General features: G+C 45.6%; 1 protein-coding gene across 2 annotated transcripts in view; it reads right to left on the bottom strand.

The window, feature by feature from the left end:
* Positions 1–2,014: 2,014 nt before the first annotated feature.
* Positions 2,015–23,895, bottom strand: part of LOC119401794 (uncharacterized) — a 45,876-nt gene continuing 23,995 nt past the window's right edge. Inside the window, exons 4-8 of one of the 2 annotated variants that reach the window (XM_037668767.1) lie at positions 21,227–21,351; positions 9,573–9,601; positions 8,106–8,214; positions 4,001–4,066; positions 2,015–2,171 (exon numbers count right to left, since the gene is read on the bottom strand). In XM_037668767.1, the coding sequence (XP_037524695.1) occupies positions 2,084–2,171; positions 4,001–4,066; positions 8,106–8,214; positions 9,573–9,601; positions 21,227–21,351 (417 nt within the window). In that variant the 3' untranslated portion in view covers positions 2,015–2,083. The remainder of the gene's footprint in view (positions 2,172–4,000; positions 4,067–8,105; positions 8,215–9,572; positions 9,602–21,226; positions 21,352–23,895) is intronic. The other variant, XM_037668768.1, reaches the window with a different exon arrangement.

Raw genomic sequence — 23,895 nt, 5'->3', positions numbered from 1 at the left:
TTGTCAGGGAGTCTTCTGGAGCAAATGACGCAACCTTTCAGTTGTACCGTGTAATCTTCTCCGGTTCTCCCAGCACCACTGAGACTAATAGAAATCCTAGTTAACGTTTTCTGACGCCTTCAGTAAATCTGCTAGTTGAGCTTCGCTTCAAAGGGTCCTTTTGTTGAACGCCCCCAGCTTCAGCTTCCAGTAGCGGCCTATTCGAGTCCAGAGATTATTATTACCCTCCGCTGCTTCACATGTCCGACCACTGTCGGGGTCAGATGTTCGGCAGCTGCTGGAGTATGAGGAATGAGGTTGAATAGCGACATTCACTTGGGAGTAGCTGGCCAGATTACTCACCAGGGAGCCCAATTCCTGTGGAGAGCTGGGCAGCTTTCTTTGTTTCTCTTCGGTTTTCTCTTTCCTTTCACCTCTCTTCTTTCTTTTTCTCTTTTTCCCTTATTTCTGTCGTTTTTTCTGTCTTTATTTCTATTTATTACTTCCTCTCTGTTCAGATATTTCTTTCTCCTTCTTGCTATTTCTACTTTTCTTCATACTTTTTCCCGTTCTTTCTCTCTCTTTCTATTTATCGCTTGCTTCCGCTTTTTTTTTCTATTTCTATACGTGGTTTCTCCTTCGTTACGACAAGCGACGACATCATACGACAGCCAGGGCACCTAAAGTGCTCCGCACTCATCATCATCAAGGCGCTTGAAGAACAAGAAAAAGTTTTCTTCCTTGGAGTGAGTCACTTATTATCATCAAGGCACTCGAAGATCAAGAGGAAGAATACTTCTCCTTGGCACGAGCGCGCGCTCACTATGCCACGGATGGCTATGCTATTCGTAGTTTTGACTGCGTTACGCCAAGCTACGACAGCATACGACAGGCCGTCCCCTAAAGTGCACCGCACTTAAAGTGAATAACTGGCGCTTTCTTACTTGAGTAGTCAGAAAAGGGGTGGTCGAGGCGAGGGAGGATTTTGCATTCTTTACCCTCGCGACATGCGGAAGAGATATGGCCGAGTTCATTGCACGATCTTGCAGCCCATGTGTTTACTAACAGATAACAATGAACTGGCTTAGCGATATCCATCGTCGTTGCCCTCCAAATGTCCGCGATGTCGAGGCGTTGTCATTTTCTGGTCGTCTGCTTGCTCTGTACTGTACATACTTAATGTCGTATAGTTCGCTGTCTCATTGTGGCGTAATGGACTTACCACGTCACCAATGTCGACATGTTTTCGTTGTTACAAAATGATGCACGTTACTGTAATCATTAACTCAGCAAGCACTGCACTCCATTTCAGATGCGCCCCTCCACGGTGGTCTAGTGGTTATAGCGCTTGACTGCTGACCCGAAGGTCGCGCGATCGAATCCTGGCCGCGACGGCTGGATTTTCGATGGAGGCGAAAATGTTCGAGGCCCGTGTACTTAGATTTAGGGGCACGTTAAAGAACCCTAGATGGTCGAAATTTCCGGAGCCCTCCCCTACGGCGTCTCTCATAATCATATGGCGGTTTTGGGACGTTAAACGCCAGATAATATTATTATTATCCAATTAGGATGCACCTTTGCCTACCATTAATTTACCGTATTTCAGTCTATCATGTATAATTAATTTTAATCTTGTTGGGCGTATTATCTGATGTGGCTTTCGAGACATGGCGTGCCTATGTAAAAAGATCTGTAATGAAGCAGGCCCCTGAATTGTTTTGTTTCGTTTTTTTCCATCCCTTTTCCGATGGCCATATTTTACTAAGAATCTTATTCCAACCTGCTTGAAAATTTCGCTCTTCAAGAACTCGTATACATTTGGAGATCTGTACCTGCGGTCAGTATGGTCAGCAACAGAAAAAAAAAAACGCGCCCGAAAGGGAGAGCACAGCGATGGACGCGTAGAAGGGCCACACACGCTTGTTTCGACTATGTTTCATTGAGGCGGGGATGTGAGACCTCCATTTCCACAATTTGTTACGAAAAGGACAGGGGCCTCCGTTCCTAAAGAAGTCAGAGATAAGGTTAGGAAAGTATCATTGCATATATTTGCGAGTTCATTTTCTTCTTGAACGCACGGTTTTAGTGCGGTACGATTATAATACTAGTTGACGCTAGCATTCATGACAACCGTGGTTGATGTAGTTGTTGTTGTCTTTGTAGTTTTATATCTCCGCTTGATGTGACAGTGTCTGCAATGCAATGAAAGAAAAGAACATGAGAAAAGGAGCGCCTCCCGCTGAGTGTACAACTACATTTTTGAAGGTTTCCCATCGAAAGACGGACTGCGTAAACTTCAGATACATGGCTGGTCATGACAATTCGATTTGTTTTAATTAACCGCTGCTTCAAAAATTTACCGGAACCACAGAAAACAAACACATTTTGCAGAGACTAATTGATCATTTTCCCTACAATTCTTTCTATCTAATTGGTGAAGTACAAAAACAATATTCAATTTAAAAAGGCCTGCAGCAATATTACAATAATACATGAAGGACGTATAGGCAACGCTAATGACTGTTCAACTAAGACTAGGAAAAGTTTCTATTGAATTCTGAACTCTTTTCTGAAATGTCCGCCAGGAACACGTTGTGCTAGCGGACACTTATCTTCTAATCTCCGTTACCACAGCCCGCTTACAGTACAGTGCAACGCCGAACGAAATTCGATCCAGAAAGTCTCACTACTGACACGCACTGCGATAATTTTTTCATAATTTTGGAAACATGGACCCCACCTTAAAATGTTTAAAGCAACCATAAAACTTATGATACAACCATAAAATGCTTGTATCACCATTTCATAGAATACATACGAGAAAGCTCACAACCCGTCGCGAGGTTTCGACTCTGGGCTGAGAGTAACAAAGTAATGAGTGAGAATCCATTCTTGTGAGAGATATACTGTGTAACAATGTACTGTGTATGAATTAGGATTGGTGAACTTGGTGGAGGGTACACACCACGCAAACGCGGGGACACAAGTAGAAAAGCGCAGCGGTCATTCGTTTTTCTCCTTGTGTTGCGCTGTTTTACACCCTCCACCTTTAACTCTAGCCGATGCAACAGACTTCAAATCTGTCATTATGATATATTCGTTGAAATTCAGTGATATAACGACATCAGTATCGTACAATACTCCTTATACATATATGTTATTACAGAACTCTCACAAAGGCTTCAAGCGGGCCCAGGTGCCATCACTGTACATGGATTATCAGTTATATCCGGCATTACGTGAAAGCGAAAGAATTCATTCAGTAATAACGTGTTAACACAATTCTGCATTTTAGCTTAGGGTACATAGTTACATAAAATGGAAGGAATCGCTCTAGGTTTTATTCGCGGTTTTGTGCGTTTCAAAGATATATTGCCTATAACAAGGCTCGTCCTGATATTGTTATTGAATTATGTTAAATATGCAATGAGCATAGCGAAGCGAGGCTAGTGCTTCAACTTGCTATGGAGCACATGGAACGAAAAAGCTGTGGAATTGAATCATCGTCATATCGCTCAATAAAGAAGCCGGTCTCACCCCTGTTACTGCATTTAGAACGTATGCAATTGCTCTCAGCAACGCTAGCACGCCTCGATGACCAGCAGCTTTCGGAACAATCAATATTGGAGTGCCGGAACGTTCTAGCTTCCAACCAGAAAGCGACGAAGGCGTTGGTGAAGTTTCTCCGCTCAACCGACCTCGTTAAACGACTATAATGCTCCCGTGCTAGAGTGTGTGCGTTTTCCCCCCTTTTTCCTTACTTTTTTTCTCTTCCTTACCTTTCTATCCCCCTTACCCTTTCCCCAGTGCAGGGTAGCAAACCGAAAAACTCCTGGTTAACCTCCCTGCCGTTCACTTAACCTTTCTCTCTCTCTGTGCAATAGGGAGTTGCAAAAGATCGGAATAATAAAGGTATTGGTAAAGTGCAGGCTTCATAAATGCCACAATTATGCTTAGCAAATAAGACTGCCACTGTCTAAATATTGCTAATGTGCATGCAGAATAAAGAATAGGCTCGTACGAGAAAGTTTCGTTCATTTTCTCAACGTCTTCTTTGGTAAAATTCGCTGAACCACTTGCTCCAAATCTAGAAGGCAAGAAAAATGAGACAAATTTTATGAGAAGCATACATCCAACCAAAAAATCGAAGTGTGAACTACTGTGTCAATAAAAGTGAAATGACATTTAATTAAGTGACAAATAAATGACAAAGGTCGCGAGATCGAATGCCGGCCGCTGCGACTGCATTTTCGATAGAGGCGAAAATGTTTGAGGTCAGTGTACTTAGATTTAGGTGCACGTAAAAGAATCCCAGGTGGTCAAAATTTCCGGAGTCCTCCACTACAGCGTCTCTCATAATGATATCGTGCTTTCGGGACGTTAAATCCCAGATATTGTTATAAAAAATTAAATGACGTTGTGAGCATGTTAACGGCACACGTTGCGAGCATGTTAACTTCAATGTAGAGGTGTTTTTCGAGAGTTGTCCAGAATTGCGAACGTCTTGTGGCCTCCTTTACTTTGATAGGCTCTAGTTGAATGTTATCAGAACGTAGACAACGTTTAGGTAGCCATTTAAAATGCCGCTTCAAATATTATGAAACAAGGCTGAAGAAAGTTTAAATCACTGCGTTGCTGCGGATACTGGACATTAGGAATAGAAGCAGGGTGAATGCAAAAATAAGTTCACTTTAAAATCCTGCTGATGAGCAGAATGTCGAGATACATACTCCTAGAATGATCGAATAAAAGTATTTATGAATTAATCGGTTTTCATGCATAAATGCGATTATGCATGAAGTGTTGTTCAGCTGGCATTCCTTAAAGGCTATAAGCTCATGCTACCTTTAGGGATCACATCCGTATTTACAGCATCACACTTTTGTTAGAGTAACCTCAAACTTTCGTTGGCCTGTTTTGATAGTTCTGCACCTCCTGGCTCAAACCCAGCAAACGGCCCTCTAGATGAATGTGGCCTTCAAGCTCACCCTAGGTCAACGCTAGCGAAAGGCTACAGTGAAACATTAATGCGGCTCGTTCGCGAAAACTAACTGCGGCTGAGAGTCCGTCTTTCATGCCGCCACCGCCAGAGACGCTGGCTGCATGCAAGTTCACCGCGAGTTCGTGGCGCCGAGGAACCTCTTTGTATCGTCTTGTAGTGTGACATGTTCACACCCTTGCAGCGACGTAAAGTCGAAACTTGTAGATTTCTGGTCTATCTTGCCTAAAGCAAGACCGCAATGTGGCGCGAAGTTCTCTTCGATAATTTCTCGCCGATGTATCTCCGGCCTAGGAGTGCATTGGTCACGAGCTTGGTTCCCCATGCATTGCGTGTCACTGCAGCGCCGGTCAATGAGGCTGTCTCACAGCCGCTTGGCGAAAACCAGGAATGAAGGAAGCACAAGAAGCAGAGCCGTCGAGCCATACGGCTCATATGATATATTGGCCTCGAGATCGAACCGAGTCGGCAACTAGCGAGGAGCGGACGAAACCCCGCAGTGTGGATAGCTCCTTTCGTAGTCTGCTAGCCACACCATGCTCGCATGTGTGCGAACGTCGTGTACGTCTTCAGGGGGCAGCCTATTACGTTGTGCTAACACAGTATCAAACGCTTGTACGTATGCCTACACGATATATACACAAGCATTTCGCCTTACGAGGCGTGTAAGCACTCTAACAAGTAAGTACATGCAAGTGTCCATATGGCGCTAGGTATAATCATCGTACTGTCCATTCGCCAAAATGATTTCAATGTGGGGGCCACGTTGTCGTTCAAGCACATCGTATAAAATTTCTATAAAATTTTGTGTCGTCCTAAACGAAAGTACTAAATGTCGAGTTGTGAATGCTTTTAGCGACACCATCTCGTGAGTATTGGCGATTTCGAAATTCTTGTGATATCGCAAAGCATGAACTAGCCTCTGCAAATGCCGTTTAGCGGTAAAAAAACCTTAAGCAACGTACTGCTATAGCTTTACACGTATTCGTGCAAACAGAAAAGCAGTGTGCACAAAGTTCTACTTCAACTAATTACGCGAAAATACAGGCTTTTTTTGTAGCCGCTAGGGCAAGAAGTAAATACTTAATTGGCTCAATCGCGCAACACCATTTATATTGTAGCATAGAGAGAACACAACCTAAAGCTCTAAAAATAAAACAAGAAAAACATCGAACGCAGGGCAAGACATGACTGTCAGCGAAGGCCAACATCCCACTGATTGGCAGATTGCGCTTCTCTCATACGTAATAGGAACGTTAGGCCGGCTACGTGCACCAATGTAGCAATGGAGGGCGTATATACCACCATTAGCAGTCAACGCGCTTTATTTGTCGACAATCGGCTCAGACCGCTCACAGTGAAGCTCCGCTGCCTATATATGGATGCATGCCACCGACCGCCTATTCACACTAATGCAGACACAGTGCTGCCACCTGTAGCCCAATCTCACGGTGAATCACTCAAAAATTACGTTTAACCAAATACAACCGCAGCAATTTTTCATCATGCTTTGTTACGTCACACGTGTGCGGTTAGCTCGTCTGACACGTTAAACAGGATGCTCTTGATGAATTTCAGGTGTAATGAATCTGTACGTTTCTTGAAAGAAAAATTTTCATAACGCTGTCCCTTCCAAAGCTAGACGTCACCGTGCTGATCTTACCGGTTTTTCAAGGCCAACCGGCTGCATTCTGTGTTAGGAAAAAAATCGTAACATCGAGCTCCGCATTGCGCGCGTAATACTACAGTTGCAGGTTCCCTCAGCGGTTCTTCTGTGAAGTTAAGTCCTGTAGATGGCGCAGGATGCTTTCTTCCGAAACAGATGAGCGCGTTGCAAAGCTGCTTTCTCTGCAAACAGTACTGTGGACAGTCGCACAGAATATGCTGAATCGTCTCAACACTTCCGCAGTGGTCGCAAGCTGCAATGTCGGCCATTCCTATGAGGAACGCGCACGCATAGGTAAATGCGGCACCCAACCATAACCTGTACAGAAGGGTAGCGTCACCTCGGCGAAGTCCTCGAGGAATTCGAAGGCTTTCTGTGTTGAACCGGTCTATCAGAACGGCTCTGATTGGAACGTCCTACATGTGCGTTCATGTTTGCGTACTGTTTATTATTTTTTTATTTTATCTTTCTCCGTACTCTTTCCGACCCCTAATAATCCACCCCTGTGTAGGGTAGCAAACCGGTTATTACTACCAGGTTAACCTCCCTGCCTTTCTTCTTTTCATCTCTTTCTCTCTCTGTCCCTCTCCCTCACTGGTTGCTGCAAGTTTTTTTTTTCCGCACTCCGCATCCCTTTACACTAATCTGAAGATAACTACGCAGAAATGAAAAGGAAAAACTGCAAATAGAGTCACCTATGCTTTGTTTGGCTTCATCACCGATTGGATTTATTTAGTTTCATTTAAAGTAATTCTCTTTTTTATTTCACTGCGAGGGGCTCGACTTCTACCGGACCTCTGCCTTCGCGTCTGTGAGCTGTCATCTCGTAAAGGTTACGTGGTATATGACGCTATCCGTTAAGATGTTGTTTCACATTCGCCGCCAGGGCAACAAGTTACGTCCCGTCACACACTCAGAGTTTCATACATAGACAGAAAGATGAAAATGCTTTACATGGATTCATTATTTGTTTGCTTTAAGTTTATTTGTTTTTAGCAACAAAAACGGATACAATTCCCCCCTTTTTCGTTCATTGCTTAGACTACAAATTGTTGTCTGCCTATTTATAACGAACGATTTCTAATCCGCCTTTGCTTGCAATCAGCTTAAATTACTAAGCCGTTTTTATCTGTCGTGTTTATATTTCATCTTTCATAGCTCTAAACAACTACTAAATATGACCCAAAAAAGCCGCAATACTGTTGGTCTCAGAAAATGCCAATGCGAATACTCATTTCAGGTTAAGCGCTTTTGCTTCTTTCAAGGAATCCCAGGTCCATTCTCTACTGCAAATTTAGAATGCGAGACAGAAAAGGAGGCAAGACAAACTGCCCCGTTTTAAGAGTTCTTTGATCTCAGTAATTGCCCAGCTTACTGACCAATGTGCGTTACTTCTACGCTACTGATCTTTTAGTATGAGTTTATAGTATAGTAATTGGATACGAAGAAACGTATACTTACACTACTGACGTAGCTTCAACAGTTGATGTGTAACTCATGTTTCCGGGTGGCTGTACTACTATTGCTGCGCTAACGTTGGGAGTGCAAAAAGTTGCGAACGTGGCGGTTTCTGCATAGAAATTGTTATCGCTTGTTTCACATCAACTCACTGACATTGTCCCACACGTCTCATACTCAAAGACACACACTGATAGTCATATTTATAGACACATAGACATATACACATATCGAGACATATACAGTGACAGCGACTTCTGTAGACAAAGAATAGGTGCTCGGCTCCTGACTCGAAAGTCGCGGTTTCGATCCAGGCCACGGCGGCCGCATGTCGATGGAGGTTAAATAATAGACTTCATCCCGTGTATATAGACTTAGGTGCACGTGAAAAAAACCTCGCTGATCAATATTTGCGGTTTACTTCACAACACCGTGCCTCATAATCACATCGTGGTTTGACACGTCAAACTCCATCAAGCGTTATGTACTAGGAAAGCAACGGTAACACTGTTTAACCGATTATTTTCTGTAATTAAGACTATTGAAGCAGTAATTAGGAGTCTTCTGGTTTTACAACGAAAGCTGACATTACATCACAACGGCAATGGGGTAACAGTCCGTTGCCGCCGCCGCCGGTGCCCGTAAGCAATTTAGCGCGAAATAAGAGAAAATGAAATAAATGGGATGTTAACCCAGGCCCTCTGCGCAGCAGTCGGGTATTCTACCACAGAGCCACGCTGGTGCTTGAAACTCATTTACAAAGAGACCCTGTACAGGCGTCATGTCGGGCAAGGAACTATGTAGCGTGGCAGAAGTGTAAAATAACAACCAGGCGTCACACAACACTAAATGCGCTACGAGTGTGTGGTTTCAAGCTTCCAACCCACTACAAAGTGCTCGACCATAATTCTTTATTATCATCATCCACATGCAGGATCAGCAGAGTGCACATAATGCCTTGCAGATGCGTAGGTATACGTCGCTCATAAGGAGAAAGCCAAATAATGGCATAGTGAGGGCTTCCCTACTTCACAAAAATTATGATTTGTGGCTTGAATACATTGCATATGTACTTGTATTAGTTTGCCCAACAAAGTTTACAACGGGCTCTAGAAAGGCCACTCTTGCAGCTTTGGCTGTGACTGTGCTGCATGCTCCGTGCATGCCTGGTGTTTCTTTTTTTATTTTTATTTTTTTGGCGCCGGTGCAATCGCTCAACTAGGTGTGACAAGCTGCCCTGACTAGCGAAAAAATTGTAGTGGTTTTCTCGTCAGTGACGACCAATTCTGTGGGCATAAGACAAAATCATGTGCGAGCACTTAACTGCTGTCCCACTAAAGTATGCTGCTTACGCATACTTAGAGATACTTTGATTGAGGAGGATATATTGCTTAGCATTGAAAGTGAAGTAGCTGCACCATGAAATCTGAAGTCCCTCATTTTGATTTTGCTTAACGGAAGATTTCTTACCAGTTTGTCCTGGGACAGGTAGTGTCTTGCTGCAAAAAAAAGCTATTATTACAATATTTTAGCTATAAAAATGGCGTCCCTTCATGCTTCAGTGCAGTGAGAATATACTGCTACGGTATGAGCCGGATCAGGGTATGAGCCACGAGAGAAGAAGAGGAGGTTCAGCTGGTTCTACCTATGGAAGCCATCACCGCCTATCATTGCCTGACTTCATCTGTAAATAAACACATTTAACCTCAATCGAACCGTAGCAATACTTTTCCTTATCTATCAACCACAGTCTGTAGGCTGTGAAGACTTGTTTCTCTACCCTAATAAGCCTATCTGTGTACATGTCGGTAGAAAGCATTCTTCAATCCTAGGTCGCCATATGACCCAGGATTGAAGATTGACCTACATGATGACATGACACAAGACTGGAGGTCCCTATTCAATGCGCCTATCCTATGCCAAGAGTCGGCATGTTGCCTAACCCAACATGCCGACTCATGGCATGTTGGGTTGGGCAACATTGTGGATGCAAACCCTGGGAGTGTCAGTCAGCGCCGCTCGCAGCCATGGCAGCGAGTGTGGAATTCTCTTTCTCTTGCGAGCTGGAGTCACGTAGCACGTGATGCTTGAGCGAGCTGACAGCTCACCAATAGGCCCTCGCATACCACCTGAAGGTATCAAGTCTGCAGGAACGAGACCATCGCTATGAATGAATGAAAGGAGTAAATATTGAGGGCTCGTTTATTAGACGCCAAGCAGCTTTTGCTCGGGGCTGAGTCCGGCGGCGGTGGTGGCGTCCACGCTCCCCTGTGCATGCGCCTACTCTCTCTCCCACTCTTCTTCTTTACGCAGGTGTTCGGTCGCCTTCTCGCCTGTCCTCCCCCGCGCTACAGCCGCGGCGCAGCCTCTCCTCCCACGTGATGCAGCCGCGCCGCAGCCAAATACGCCTCTAACTATAGTGAACTCACCGACCGGCAGGCCGCGCCGCCTCTCTCGGCGGTCCGAAACGCCACGGACCGCCGCTAGGATTTCTCGTGGCGCCACTGCGCATTTTCCTAGGCGCGGCGGAGCGGCCGCGCGGCACGTGTCACCTAGCACAGTGGTTCGCTACAGCGCGGCTGCCCAGATCTCGCAAATCGCTTCGTCGGCGGCTACAATTTGATTACTTTACCAGTACCGGAGTGTTCTGTTGCATTTTCTCGCACGGACCATAGTGGAGCAGCTGTCTGTATCTTGTGGGGTAACCCGCTCAAACAAAGACATGACCTCGCGTTAAATATTCAAAGCTGCGAATCAGTTTGGTTGAAATTTTATATAATCTAACTTTCTCAACATCGATAACGGAAATTTCATGTTTGGTTGCCTTTACCGATCACTTTTTTCTTCAAGTTCACATTTTTATGTTTCTCACGAATAAATAACAGCGAGGTTATCTTCAGATAACAAAAAAATGATAAGCATGGGTTATATACATAAATTAATGGACTCATCCCTGAACTCTGTTAGTTATTCATCTTGATTTCATGGTTTTAGTTACGAATGTCTTATTAATATCCCTGCTTGCTCTTTCTTGGCGGCTCCAGCACTGTAATCGATCGTGCATTGTCTAATCTTTTGTTGTCCATCTCACGTTGGAGTCTTGACAAATTGACATTACTGACCATTTCCCCGCCATTGCGCGCACTACACATCTGTCCATTATTCTTATTCCAGATCTTACACTCTGGTTTCTATAACAACTCACTGTTAGAAGCTGTATCTAATGCTGACTAGTTTGCCGTTCTTGACACCAGTGATCCGCAGGTACCCTGCATCCGTCTATTCCTCATCTCCTCATTTCTCTTCAGCGCGCCCATTTCTCACTTGTCGCTTTCTGGAACACGTTTCTTGTGGACATCAAAGCACTTATAATCCATGAATTCGAGAAACACCTAAAAGCATAGACGTCCGAAGCATTTTTCCGTGGGGGGTGCGAGCCCGTGTTGGATAGGGGTGGGGTAGGGGAACCGCTGGTGCAGCTTTCAGGGGGCAGAGGAGGGGTGGGGGTGAAAGTGCCCCTTTTGCACCCCACTGACGACGCCATTGGCTAAAAAAATTCTTTTGTCCAATACTAATGCGTAGCCCATATATTAATTACTATACTTTCAGTGTCCTATAATTTACTCTAGTCTGATTTAACCTCTTTGTTTTGTAAAACTTTACATTGTTTACAATCCTTGTCATGGAAATGTCCTTTCCCGTATATGTATGCCACATGATTTATACTGTTATTTTATCCGTCATTCATATGCATTTCTAAATTAATTTTTGTACTTCATGTCATTTTTGCACTGTTTATAAATCTTCACTATCGCGCAACGCTTCCTGTATCTTTATTATTTGCACATTTTATATTCCCCAATTATATTATTTATGTCAAAAAACGAGCTATTGTGCTTTGTACTCGGCGTATATAAACTGCTGTAGCATAGTTTTTATGTATAGTTTGAAAATAATGTTCCATTCCAGTCTTTGACTTCGGGACCTCCTCCTGTAATCTTTTAGGCATCTTTTAATCATCGCAATTAATAAATAGCTGTGCATTTTTATTTCCGATCTCAGCACTGTGTCCTCTACCATGAACTCCTATATAATAAGCCTGCACCACAACTATAATGAAATAGGGCCGTATGCACATAATGAGCGATCGCTGTGTAGCGAATGTTCTGGGCGCGTGCGGTAAATATGAAAAAAAAAGTGTGTGTACTTGGCCAAAATAAAGCCGCTGAGCCATGCAGTGAGCAATCTGGCTGTTGTATGCTTGCAAGAACCAGAAAGCAAACACGCGTTAGAATTAAGCGCAGCTACAACTCTGAAGGGGCCCGCGACGGCCCGTCAACGCAGCCAAAGCTGCTAGGAAATGCATCAGTGGCGCCATCTCGCGGCATCCGTGTAAAAAGAGGACGCGGGAGCCCGGCCGGTCGTGCCACTAGAGTAATCCTAGTTCACCTTACCTCTAACCCACTCTCTCCTCTCCCTCCCCCATTTCATGTGTATATAAGCGCGTGCGCTCGGTCGGCTTCCGCCATTCTCGCTTCGCTCCCGTTGAGATGAGTTCTAACGTCAACTGGAGAAGTGGCGAAAGGCGGGCAATTTCTATATAAATGAAAACTTGAAAAAGCAGTGCAAAGACAGGCCGTCAACGGTCCTCGTATCACTTTCCTTCGTCCTGTCTTTGCGCTGTTTTTTCAAGTTCTAACGTCAACGTCGGCGCCACTCGTTCACTCGGCGCTAACGGAAAGCAACGCACAAACACAACGTAATGATAACACAAACACTAAATAGAAATCTCACACCAGGGCTGGGCAGAGATACTCGGAAAAGTATTCCGGAATACAGATATCGAAATACATGGAGCGGAAGCCGAAAATACAGATACTGAGATACATTTGCATTTAGCGTAACGGGATATTTTGGAGATACTTTTGCAAAATGACGAAAAAAGTATTCAGGAATACAGATACTGCAATACAGATACTAAAAGACTTCTTTTTTTATTTCAAAGATGCTCGTATTACGCAAGGACATTTATAAGTGCAGCATAATGGTGTAAATAAAGTTGCAGTGCAGTGAAACTTTTAGTTTATTTGTTTATTATAGTACCCTCAGTGCCATTAAGACATCACAGAGGGAGGGTGGCGGCTTACAAAGTACATAGTTAGTAATAATGACATAATTACACATATCAATCGCATTAAAAAGTACTCTATTTCACAGCAACACTAACAAGCATTGGGAACCGACATCGACATGCTTGGTGACAACTAAATGAGCAATGCTAGAAATAGCATAGTGTAAGCAAATCACTCAAATCACTAATGAACACCGGTGAATTGAGAAAAAGTATACATTTACTTTGCACATAAGATCGGCTTTGCTGAGTAGGTTGCTGTGTGAGCTTCTGAAGCAGGCTGTCTTCTAGACAGCGTCGATTCGGCCTCAGCACAAGACTCGCGAAAGAAAAAAGTCTATCTAGTGCTTCAGATGGGCACAAATTCGTGTTATAGTGAATAAATACCGCCTTCATAGCCGGATAGCCCTAGAGCGTGCCAACATCTCTTCTCGGGCCATCAAGATACCGAAACACTTCCTCCCTAACGTGGGTTGTTCTGACCGCTCAGAAGCCCAAGTAGGCCCCCATCTTCAGAATCCTCAGCCATCTGGCCCGGTCGGCGCAGGGTCAGGCGAATCATGATTCCGCTGCCCATATAGACCGGTCATAATTACATACGCGCAATGGAGCCCAATATGTCGAAACTGCACAATCCGAAAATTGGCTTACTAAAATCACGTTCTTTGGGGGTGAGAGGGTGTAAGCCCTCTCAAGGCGCTCCTGGAAGCTCTCTAAACAGACGTGGAATCAGGGACAGCTGCTCAGAGCACGCCATCAGAAACTACAGCAAGCACTCGTCGCCTGGGCCGAAAGGGTCACTCTTCAATAAAGGTGTCACCACCACCGACGCTACCAGCACCCATTTCAGCAAGCCACAACAGGCGAAGTCGTCTCCGGCGGTGGCGGAGCCTGGTACCACAAAAGACCGTTTCACGCTTGGGATCAACTAGGAATGCACCCTGACACGCTGGACAGGTGGCTGAAAGCGCGACAAAGATAGCCATCTTCTAGTCGCTTCCGCCGTGACTATGGGAACTGCTTTTAGAAGTGCCACCGCTTTGAGAACTGAAAGTCCGCGAAGCATTGCAAGGCCTCTATTCCAAGGCGGTATCCGCGCGGGTGGTCACGAAGTAATGGTTTGCCACCCGAAAAAAAACTAGGCGAGCTACACTGGCCTTGAGAGACATCGACTTTCGTCGGCAGAGGCCGACAACACTGCCTCCGCGATTCTGCCGTCTGCGGCGTCGCGCGCTTTACCACATGGGCCATTCTGTGCTTGAGGGGAAACCATCGTTGCCCTTTCTGTCGGCGACCGGCGGCGCGCCTTTGCTGGTCTTGGTACAAAAACAAATGAAAAAAAAAAAAAACGTCATACCCCCTTAGAAACACGCGTCAACTCATTTCCGACAAAAAGAAAATGTAACGAGATACCCGTGTCCTGCATTGTATCGCCATACAAGCGATACATCGTAAAAGTATTTCACTACTGAGATACAAATACATTTTTCAAATGTATCTCGATACAGAAGTACAGATACTCAAAAGTATCTCCGAAATACTATCGCGATACTCTTGTATCGCGATAGCGATACTCTTGTATCGCGATACTGCCCAGCCCTGTCTCACACACGCTCTCCCCGGCAGGTGCAGCGACCAGATATGAGGACTACAGGCCGCAGGTGGACACACCTTCCAACCAAAACGACGGGGGATTAAATCAAGAGCGTCCCCAAGAACATGTAGTTCTGGTCCCCCCACAGCCACAGTAGAAACAACAAAAAAGTCACAGTTTCGCCGCATGGACAAAGCAATGAATGCGATAGCAAGAAACTACAGTGAAACCTCGGTGATACGATCACAACTCATACGAATTTCAGGGTGATACGAATTTTTCGTTGGTCCCGGCCAAGGCCCATTGGCCTGCAATGTAATCGAGTATGGTTGTTGCGAATCGATTTTCACCCAGCGACGTTTGATATGAACATACGCTACCGCCCAGGTACGAAGAGGTGCTGTCCGCGCTGTCGCAAAGACGCGCCAAGCACGTGCGAGCGCGGGAACGCAAGCGCGGGCATGCGGGCCGCACCGCGAAATTGCCAGAATCGCGGTTTAAGAAAAACACTCTTCTAAAGGTGGACAATAACCGAAAGAAGGCGAGGGCGGTCTTGGCGAAGCAGTCAGGCCTCACAACGTGAACATGCGCGACTGTTGAGGTCGCAGTTGTGCTGGCACGGTCGTAAATCTCCCAAAAATCATCCCCAACACCTACGCAATAACAAATTCATAACACAGGACCGTGGTTCCAAAGACTCCGTGTCATGCAAAAAGACATACTAAAAATTTGGAAGGGGCTACTGCTGTCGCGGGTCACAACGCACCTGGTTCATAAAGTAAATACGCGCCTACGTGCCGTATCTTTCCGAGCGTAGTATGATGACGAACATCTAAAAATTTAACTGAAAATCATTCAGGATTCTTCCTGACGTTTGCTGCTGCCCTGAAAAACAATAAATGAAAATTTACGCCAGCTTTCTTTTGTTGCATGCTAATTTTTCATGCTTTCTGGTGATACGAATTTCGGATGATACGAATATTTTTTGTGGTCCCATGAGATTCGTATCACCGAGGTTTCACTGTAATACATTATGAAATGATGCTCGCCAATGGATACTCTCAGTTTGAACAGCCATCCTGTTGCAAAGGCGGCCGAAGCAGCGAAGGAAACTAGCGTGCTTCAAGTGTCGAGCTGTGACACTTGATATTTCGCGCTAATCTTCTGTTGCTTCGTTTAGGCGTCCCTTGAGCTCGAGTGACTTTCGTACGCTCCGTAACATGAGCGCGGACATCACGGTGAAAGCGTGAAACATCCCGCTTCCCCTCACCACGAGAAAACCGTACTAGCGGACAGCGGAAGGGCAAGGTTCGCCCTGCGCAAATATAAGAAGCGAGCGAGCTCGCCGACGCGCTCCTCGCGCCATCTCGCTGGTAACGAAGAAACGCTTATAAGCGCCTGTCGTCTCTGATTCCTGCCATCGGTAATGGGTGTGTATATAACGCTCGTCGTTAGCTACCTGAAGTATCTGCGCTTTCTGGCGAAGTGGTTAGCGCCACGCGCTGCGGAACGGTAGGTCGCTGGTTCGATTTCGCGCTTCGGAAGCATTTTTCTGAATTCTTTTTGTTTGGGACTTTCATATATATATATATATATGCATACTTATACATATACAGTGCATGACGGTGGCGACGGCGACAGCGACGGCAAAATCCAGCCGAGACTGTCCCTATAATTGCTATCGCAATCAAAAGTGTTACACACTGGCTGTCATGGCTCCGAGCCGTGCTGACTAACATTCCCAGGTTTGAATGCACATAAATGCCCGATAAAGTGGTTGAGGGGACAACCCCCGCCGTAGCTCAATTGGTAGAGCATCGGGCGCGTTATCCGAAGGCTGCAAGTACGGTTCCTGCCAGCGGCAAGTAGTTTTTTTCGTCCACTTTGCTTTCTTCACATATATAATTACTACAATACACCTAAAATAATACAGTTAACGTTTCTTATACCTTCCTTCGCATCATAATCTGCTGGTTTTCATAAAGGTTTCGCACCCGGCAGCTATTCATGAGCTAGGGGCGAAAAAACGAGGCTGCATTAATTTATAGTAGCCAACAGCACAAAACAAAGAAGAGAAAAACCACCAAACAAGACCAGCACTTCCCGCCCCTACTAACTAGTGGAAATTATGTATCCCTCCTGATTTCGTCATTGAGGTCTCTTCGACTTCAGTTCAGATTCTACAGGAGACAAGGTACGAATCAGACCGCGGAAGGAAGAAAAGTGCAGAGTGGAAAAGAATTATGTGGGTCTGCTAAGAACGTCTTGTGCGAACATGATTCTGTTCGTTAAGGTTTATGTTTTAACCCACATAAATGAAGCACGCAAAAAAAAAAAAAACGAGGCAACTACGCGCCGGTGGTTCAATAACTGTGGTAGCAGCGGAGCTTGTGGCCTTGTCTTCCTCCTTTCCCTCCTTCTCATCATGACTTCCTTTTCCCACCCCCAATACTGTACATGGCTATACTATGCTTTCTTTCTCTTTTTATTCCTATCCCTTTCTTTCAATAGCTGTCTAGTTATCTCTCTAAGCTTCTCTTTCTTTCTGTCTTTCATTCTTTATTTCTCTTTCTCTCCATCTTTTTCTCGTTTTCACGTCCATAGCAACGCATTCCTATGGTCCCCATAAATACTTGTTCAGCTACCGCGCCTGGACGGTCGAATGGTCATGACGCTCGCCTTCGAACCATGGCCACCCGGTTTCGAGTTCCGCCTCTGCAAGAACTTTACAGCAGAGCTCTTATGGTCGGGGTTTGTCGTGTGTCGTAGATAAAAAGTTATCATCATGAACCGGCACGCACTCTATTTGACCTCTTCTTCATCGCCTTCCTCTTTTGCCTCTTCTGTTTCTTTCCCAGAACATGTGCGCCGATTTGTCTGGCGTGGAATGCAATAGCTATGATGGGCAAGAGAATGAGTACAGAGAGAGAGAGAGAAAAAAGACAGAAAGAAAGAGTAAAAGGAAGAGAAAAATCAAGAAGTAGAGAAATTCTCGCCGAAAAATATTTCTCGGCGAGGCAGCACTCGAAACCGCATCCCAACAATCCCAAGGCGATCGTCGTAACCATTCAGCTATCTAGGCACGCCAGCAGAGCATAGGATAGCCTTTTATAGTATAGTAGGGCAAGGGGATGGGAAAGGTAAGTGAGGGTGAGAAGGGCAGATGTGAAGCTGAGAAGGAGGGAAAGTAGGAGGGGAGAACGACTACAGAAAGAGAGAGAGAAAAAGACATAGGAAGAAAAAATAAAGTAAAAAAATTACAGCATATCCACGGGTGAATGATGAAGAGCTTGGGCGAAGCTCCTGAAGCAATCATGATCTCGGGATTCGCTTCTCGTTGAGCCTGTTTCGCAGCGGCGTCCTTGGCGCGCACCGTCACGGGATCCGCCTGGCTGCCGCCGAGCGAGCGCCCGCCGCTGCGCATCGTCCATGCTCCGCCAACGATCCCACACGTACGGCGACGATCCAGGAGAATGAGAGAGGCGCTCGCTCCCCGCGCATCCCCGCGCAGCCCACGCAGCAGCCAATCGGAGAGCAGCGGCAATTCTAGCGCCCTCTAGTGTCGATTCACACAAGCGCCATATTGCACACAGTTCTATTGGACCAACGCCATCTAGGAAATGAGACGAGAAATGGTGATGACGACACAGATTGTGTACAGCGCATCTAGAATATCGTCCCTGAACTGCAGTTTGTATGTACTTCTATGAGACAGCGCCATCTATTGCATCATACGGGAGATCCGTTTACGCCGGACAACGGAGACGTGACAAGGTTAGACTAAGAGGAGCTACGCCCCTAAAAAGAGATGAGGAAAGAGAAGAGATAGAGCAAAACAAAGAGAAAGAATAAGAGATAGAAAGCCATAGAGAAAAGAGATAGAAAGTCATGGACTAAAAAAGAATAGAAAAAGGAGTAAGCACAGTCATGTATAGCATAGTATAGTATAGCAATAGATGGGAAAGAGATGAGAGGATAACAGCTCAGCTAAGCAGTGACCAGCTAGATGCCCACCAGCTCTGCTGAGACCCAGCCTTGCGCGACTTCGTGCAAGGTGTGCTAATTTTAGGGGCGTAGCTCCTCTTAGGCTAACCTTGTCATGCGTCCGGCGTAACCGGCAGTATCTCCCGAACAGTATAATAGATGGCGCTGTCTCTTAGAAGTACATACAAGCTGCAGTTCAGGGACGATATTCTAGATGGCGCTGTACACAATCTGTGTCGTCATCACCATTTCTCGTCTCATTTCCTAGATGGCGTTGATTCAATAGAACTGTGTGCAATATAGCGCTTGTGTGAATTGACGCTAGATGGCGCTGGAAGTGCCGCTGCTCTAGAGTGCCTCAATGTCCTCCTCGACAACCGCTCTGGCGAGGAGGACATCGAGGCACTCTACGCTGCCCTCCGCTGGGCTGCTGCGCGGGCTGCGCGGGCAGCGAGCGCCTCTCTCATTCTCCTGGATCGTCGCCGTACGTGTCGGATCGTTGGTGGAGCATGGACGAAGCGCAGCGGCGGGCGGCGGCAGCCAGGCGGATCCCGAGACGGTGTGCGCCAAGGACGCCGCTGCGAAACGGGCTCAACCAGAAGCGGATCCCGAGACCACGATTGCTTCAGGAGCTTCGCCCAAGCTCTTCATCTTTCACCCGGGGATATGCTGTAATTTTTTTCATTTCGTTGACTTTGTTTTTCCCTTTCTCCTCTCCACTTCTCCTATTATACTCCTTTCCTTCCTCCTCTCCACTTCTAAGAGCAGAGTTTTCGCTTAACGTTCGCCTCCCTCCTCCTTCCCGGCTCGGTGCTTCAGCACCTGCTGTACTCGGTAGTGGGGCTTGCCAAAGTTCGGTGGCACATACCCACCCGAGTTTCTGCATGCGTGCCTGTAAAAATGTAAATAATGTAACACTGTGGTGAAATAAACTTCAAACTTCAAATTTGCGAAGGAACGGCGGCCCAAACAGCTACGCTTTCAAAATAAATTTATTCGAGGACTCAAAAATGATGGCGGGAAGCTTTCATAGCCCCGCCAAAAGTACGTAAATAGAAAGATGAGATTATCGCTGACAATTACGAACGTTCGACAATGTACCATAACGCAAATAAATATATGCGTATGTTAATTTGTGCCTCATTCTCTTGTTTCCTACTTTTTGGAGATGATGTAGCGAATTTTACTAACAGATACATTTGTAGACATATTTAGCTCAAGCTAAATGAAACCACTGGAGATTAGATATTATGCTGTAAAAAACTCGTCGAGTATACACTGACGCTTTCAGGTTACTAATGAAGTATTGCATAGTAAGGTCAAACGTCTTTTGGGTTATCTGATTCGAAAGCCAAAGAGATTTAAGTTCTTTTACTGCTCGTACTACGTGTGCAATATCTCCCATTCTTTATACGCAATATCGAGGAATTTGACGCCTTGTGTCATACAACACCAGCTGCGGTAGCGATCTCTATTGCCCACCATGTTAAGCACAGTGGGTAACCCTTTAAAGCCCATAGGGTTCATTTTTCCCACTACTTTTCAACACCTCCACCGCCAAGACACCTAATTTCGCCACCCTGAGGTGGTCGCTACATATAGAGTAATGCTTGAGAATCAACTGGAAAAAGTTTTAGTGACTCCGACGCAACCATCTACTCGGCGGAGCAGTTCCCGTTGGAGCCACCGGCAGGTTTCTCTCTGCGCGGGAGTTTGTCGCGCGCGTTTGGACCAGCTGCAATATCTCGTGGATGAATGCATTTGCCGCAGTAAGAAAGGTGAATAAATGCATTTATTTTATGTCTCAAGTGTAGGGCTATTATCTGGCTCACTTAAGAACGGAGATTTCCTTTCCGAAGGGCTCGTTCATACGGTACACACAGCCAAATGAATCGAACAGACAATTAAGCCAGTGAAAGCATAGATGACGTTAATTGTTCTTTTTAAGTGTAGTGTACTTATGGCGAAGACAACAATTGGCCTAATTGTCTGTTCCATTCATTTGGTTTTACATAACACTTAGAAACATTCCACACTGCTAACCCGGCCGTTCTCGCTTCTATCAGTCAAACACTAATATTGATACTATCGAAATAGTGTGCGGGGTTTATACCTAATCAAATCTCCAGACTCTTTATGAGTACTAAGGCCCGAAACGAAACCATAGCGATTGCTGACTATTTAAATGCGATTCCACGAGAGCTATTCTAGAAACCTTGATTACAGACACTACATTACATTCAATCGTAATTAAATTTTCGCATGAACAGCTCTTGAAAGTAATTTTCCTACGCATATTCAGCTTGAACTACGTAGAAAAAGCAAAAGATAGCACTGTTCAATACATAATAATGAGAGTTAAACAGCCTGCTGCGTCTCAAAGTATACTATTAGAAAAAAGAAACATACTCTTACTTTGTGAATAGATAAACAATGGTCTCGTTCGGTCTACTATAATTCGATGAGTGCATCTTCTGCAGCTTCTCCAATGTGGCATTTGTGTCGAGGGTATCGTTCGTTCGGACCCATATATTCTTTTCCTGTAAAATATATCAAGCATTCCAAGTACATACCTAGACGGACCGCTGGTGTGTGTTGCCGATGATGAATCGCTGTAATTTTTACAAAATTAGATATCACATAATTCGACCCCGCAAATCTAAATTCAAATCAGTCTTTCATGAGCCAGACAAATCGCAATACTTTTTATTATGCATGCGTAACTTTCACGTTCAAGTTTTATGGTATCGTGGCGGTTTTCGCGCGTACCAAAAATTGCGACAGATCGCGAAAGGTTTTTGGTGACATATTCACTGAATACAATAACTAATGACGTCGTCGGTGCCAACACGCGCCGACGACGTCATGTTTTTAGCAATGATAGCAAAAGTGCTCGATGAAGCGGTGATTTCTTTGCCCTGAGTGAGCGGTTATCTTGTTATCGACTTCGCAATTGAGCATTAAAGTTTCACGCTATCAATGGATGGTGGAACTTTATTAAATATAGTCCTGAGAGACGCGACTAGCGCGCAGTGGGCTTCTCCCACGTTGGGACGGGAAGGCTTAGCCTGACCGCCGCATCGTGGTCGCTCTGGATGGCCCAAAGCTGATCCCCCTTGTTACCAATGTTATTGTGCATTTTCTATAGGCCCCCTTATAGAAATATTACCTTTTCTCGCGCAGCAAATAATAATGTCACGGCAGATGGCTCATACATGATGGCATGTGGCCACAACATCCCGGCCACTGCATGCTCTATCTGGTCTGACAGAGACAGGCAGGCCCTCACAGACTTCATACGAAGTGTCATGCAACACGAGCTACGACAACTCCAAGCAGTGAGATCCCAACCGCCTGTGACCGCACTCGCGGATGTCATCGGAATTGAAATCAGAGAGGCGGTTACAGCACTCGCACTACTAAGGCCCGTATTCACAAATCAACCTTATCTTAACGCTATAAGGCGGCCTTTCGTAAGGAAGGGAAAAGTGTAAGGATAAGAAAAGGTCACAGTGCGTTTCATAAACTCGCCTTATTTGGTTTTAAGGCAGCCTTACGAAAGGCGGCCTTGTCGTCATGAGGAACGAGCATGGGAGCGAGGCTATGAACTTTTGCTGGCTCATTGTTGGTTTATAACAAGAATAAAAAGCTGCATGCTCCTCAAAACAATAAGAAAAATGCAGGAACGCATACCCGCGCAAGTTTCGGTACGAACGCGCCTCGTCTGGCCGCGCCGTTTGCTCCTTTTCTTTGTTAACGTTTTTTTTTTCGTTGTCATAGCAACCGGCGGCTCGCGTAGACGCGCCGGCACATGCGGAGTCAGACGCGAAGCGCTGGTTTCAACGAGAGCACCGACAGGCGCACGAAGTTGCGAGCGGCTTTTGTGCGTCTGCCCGTGTGTGTGGCTGTTTACGTGGATCATACATAGGCTTGTTATTGAGTGCGACAGAAAGGCGAAAATTGAATTTCACTGAAGATCCAGCGCTGCTCATCGACGTGAAAGCGTTGAGTTGTGGTAGCACTCGGAGTTTGTAAAGGTATAACACGAGAAAGTGGGAGCAGCTCAAAGTACCAAGAGCGACGTGCGGCTGCGCACAGAGCAGCAGCTACGTGAGTGCAAAATGCGTAAAAAGTATTCCATCCTGCAGTGAAACGCGTCGGCTTCCGCGCCGTACCCTGACTGATTTTTTCACACGTTTAATAATGCGGGGCAATGTGGAAGTCGCCATTCACAATTTGAAAAGTGTCTGCGCCGTAGAAACAAAGTGCCACCAGCAGCTGAAGGAGCGGTGGCACGGGAAAACCGACGCAGTGGGGGCCGTTTCCAGCGGCAACGTCGGGGACATGAAGTGCTCGCTTCGATAAGCGGAATCTGCTCAGCAACACATCGTCGCTGAACTCTTCCATGGAATTGTGACGGTTCTCAAGCACTGGCAGCATAAATTGCACATATGGATGCAGGCAGCGTACGTCACCTTTTCGTTAATGACATTGTAAAGCTTCTTGTGTAATCAGCCATAGCGCGCCGCATAAGTGGCACCTCAAGGTACCTGCCGGGCTAGCTTATCGAACACCACCTTTTCACGGCGATAAGGTTAAGGAAAGGCTGGATTGAGGCATAAGGTTTGTTTATGAAACGCGTTAAGGTGCCGAAAAGGTAAGGAGGGCAAAAGATAAGGATAAGGTCGGTTTGTGAATACGGGCCTAAGACCTAGGCCCGTATTCACAAACCAACCTTATCTTAACGCTATAAGGCGGCCTTTCGTAAGGAAGGGAAAAGTGTAAGGATAAGAAAAGGCGCAGTGCGTTTCATAAGCTCGCCTAATTCGGTTTTAAGGTAGCCTTGCGGAAGGCGGCCTTGTCGTCATAAGGAAAGAGCATGGGAGCGAGGCTATGAACTTTTACTGGCTCATTGTTGGTTTATTAGCAAGAAAAAACAAAAGCTGCATGCTCCTCAAAACAATATGAAAAATCCAGGAACGCATACCCGCGCAAGTTTCGGTACGAACGCGCCTCGTCTGGCCGCGCCGTTTGCTCCTTTTCTTTGTTAACGTTTTTTTTCCGTTGTCATAGCAACCGGCGGC

The sequence above is a fragment of the Rhipicephalus sanguineus genome, chromosome 8, assembly GCF_013339695.2.
Source record: "Rhipicephalus sanguineus isolate Rsan-2018 chromosome 8, BIME_Rsan_1.4, whole genome shotgun sequence".
NCBI lineage: Eukaryota > Metazoa > Arthropoda > Arachnida > Ixodida > Ixodidae > Rhipicephalus > Rhipicephalus sanguineus.
This window is presented reverse-complemented; position numbering and strand designations above follow the sequence as displayed.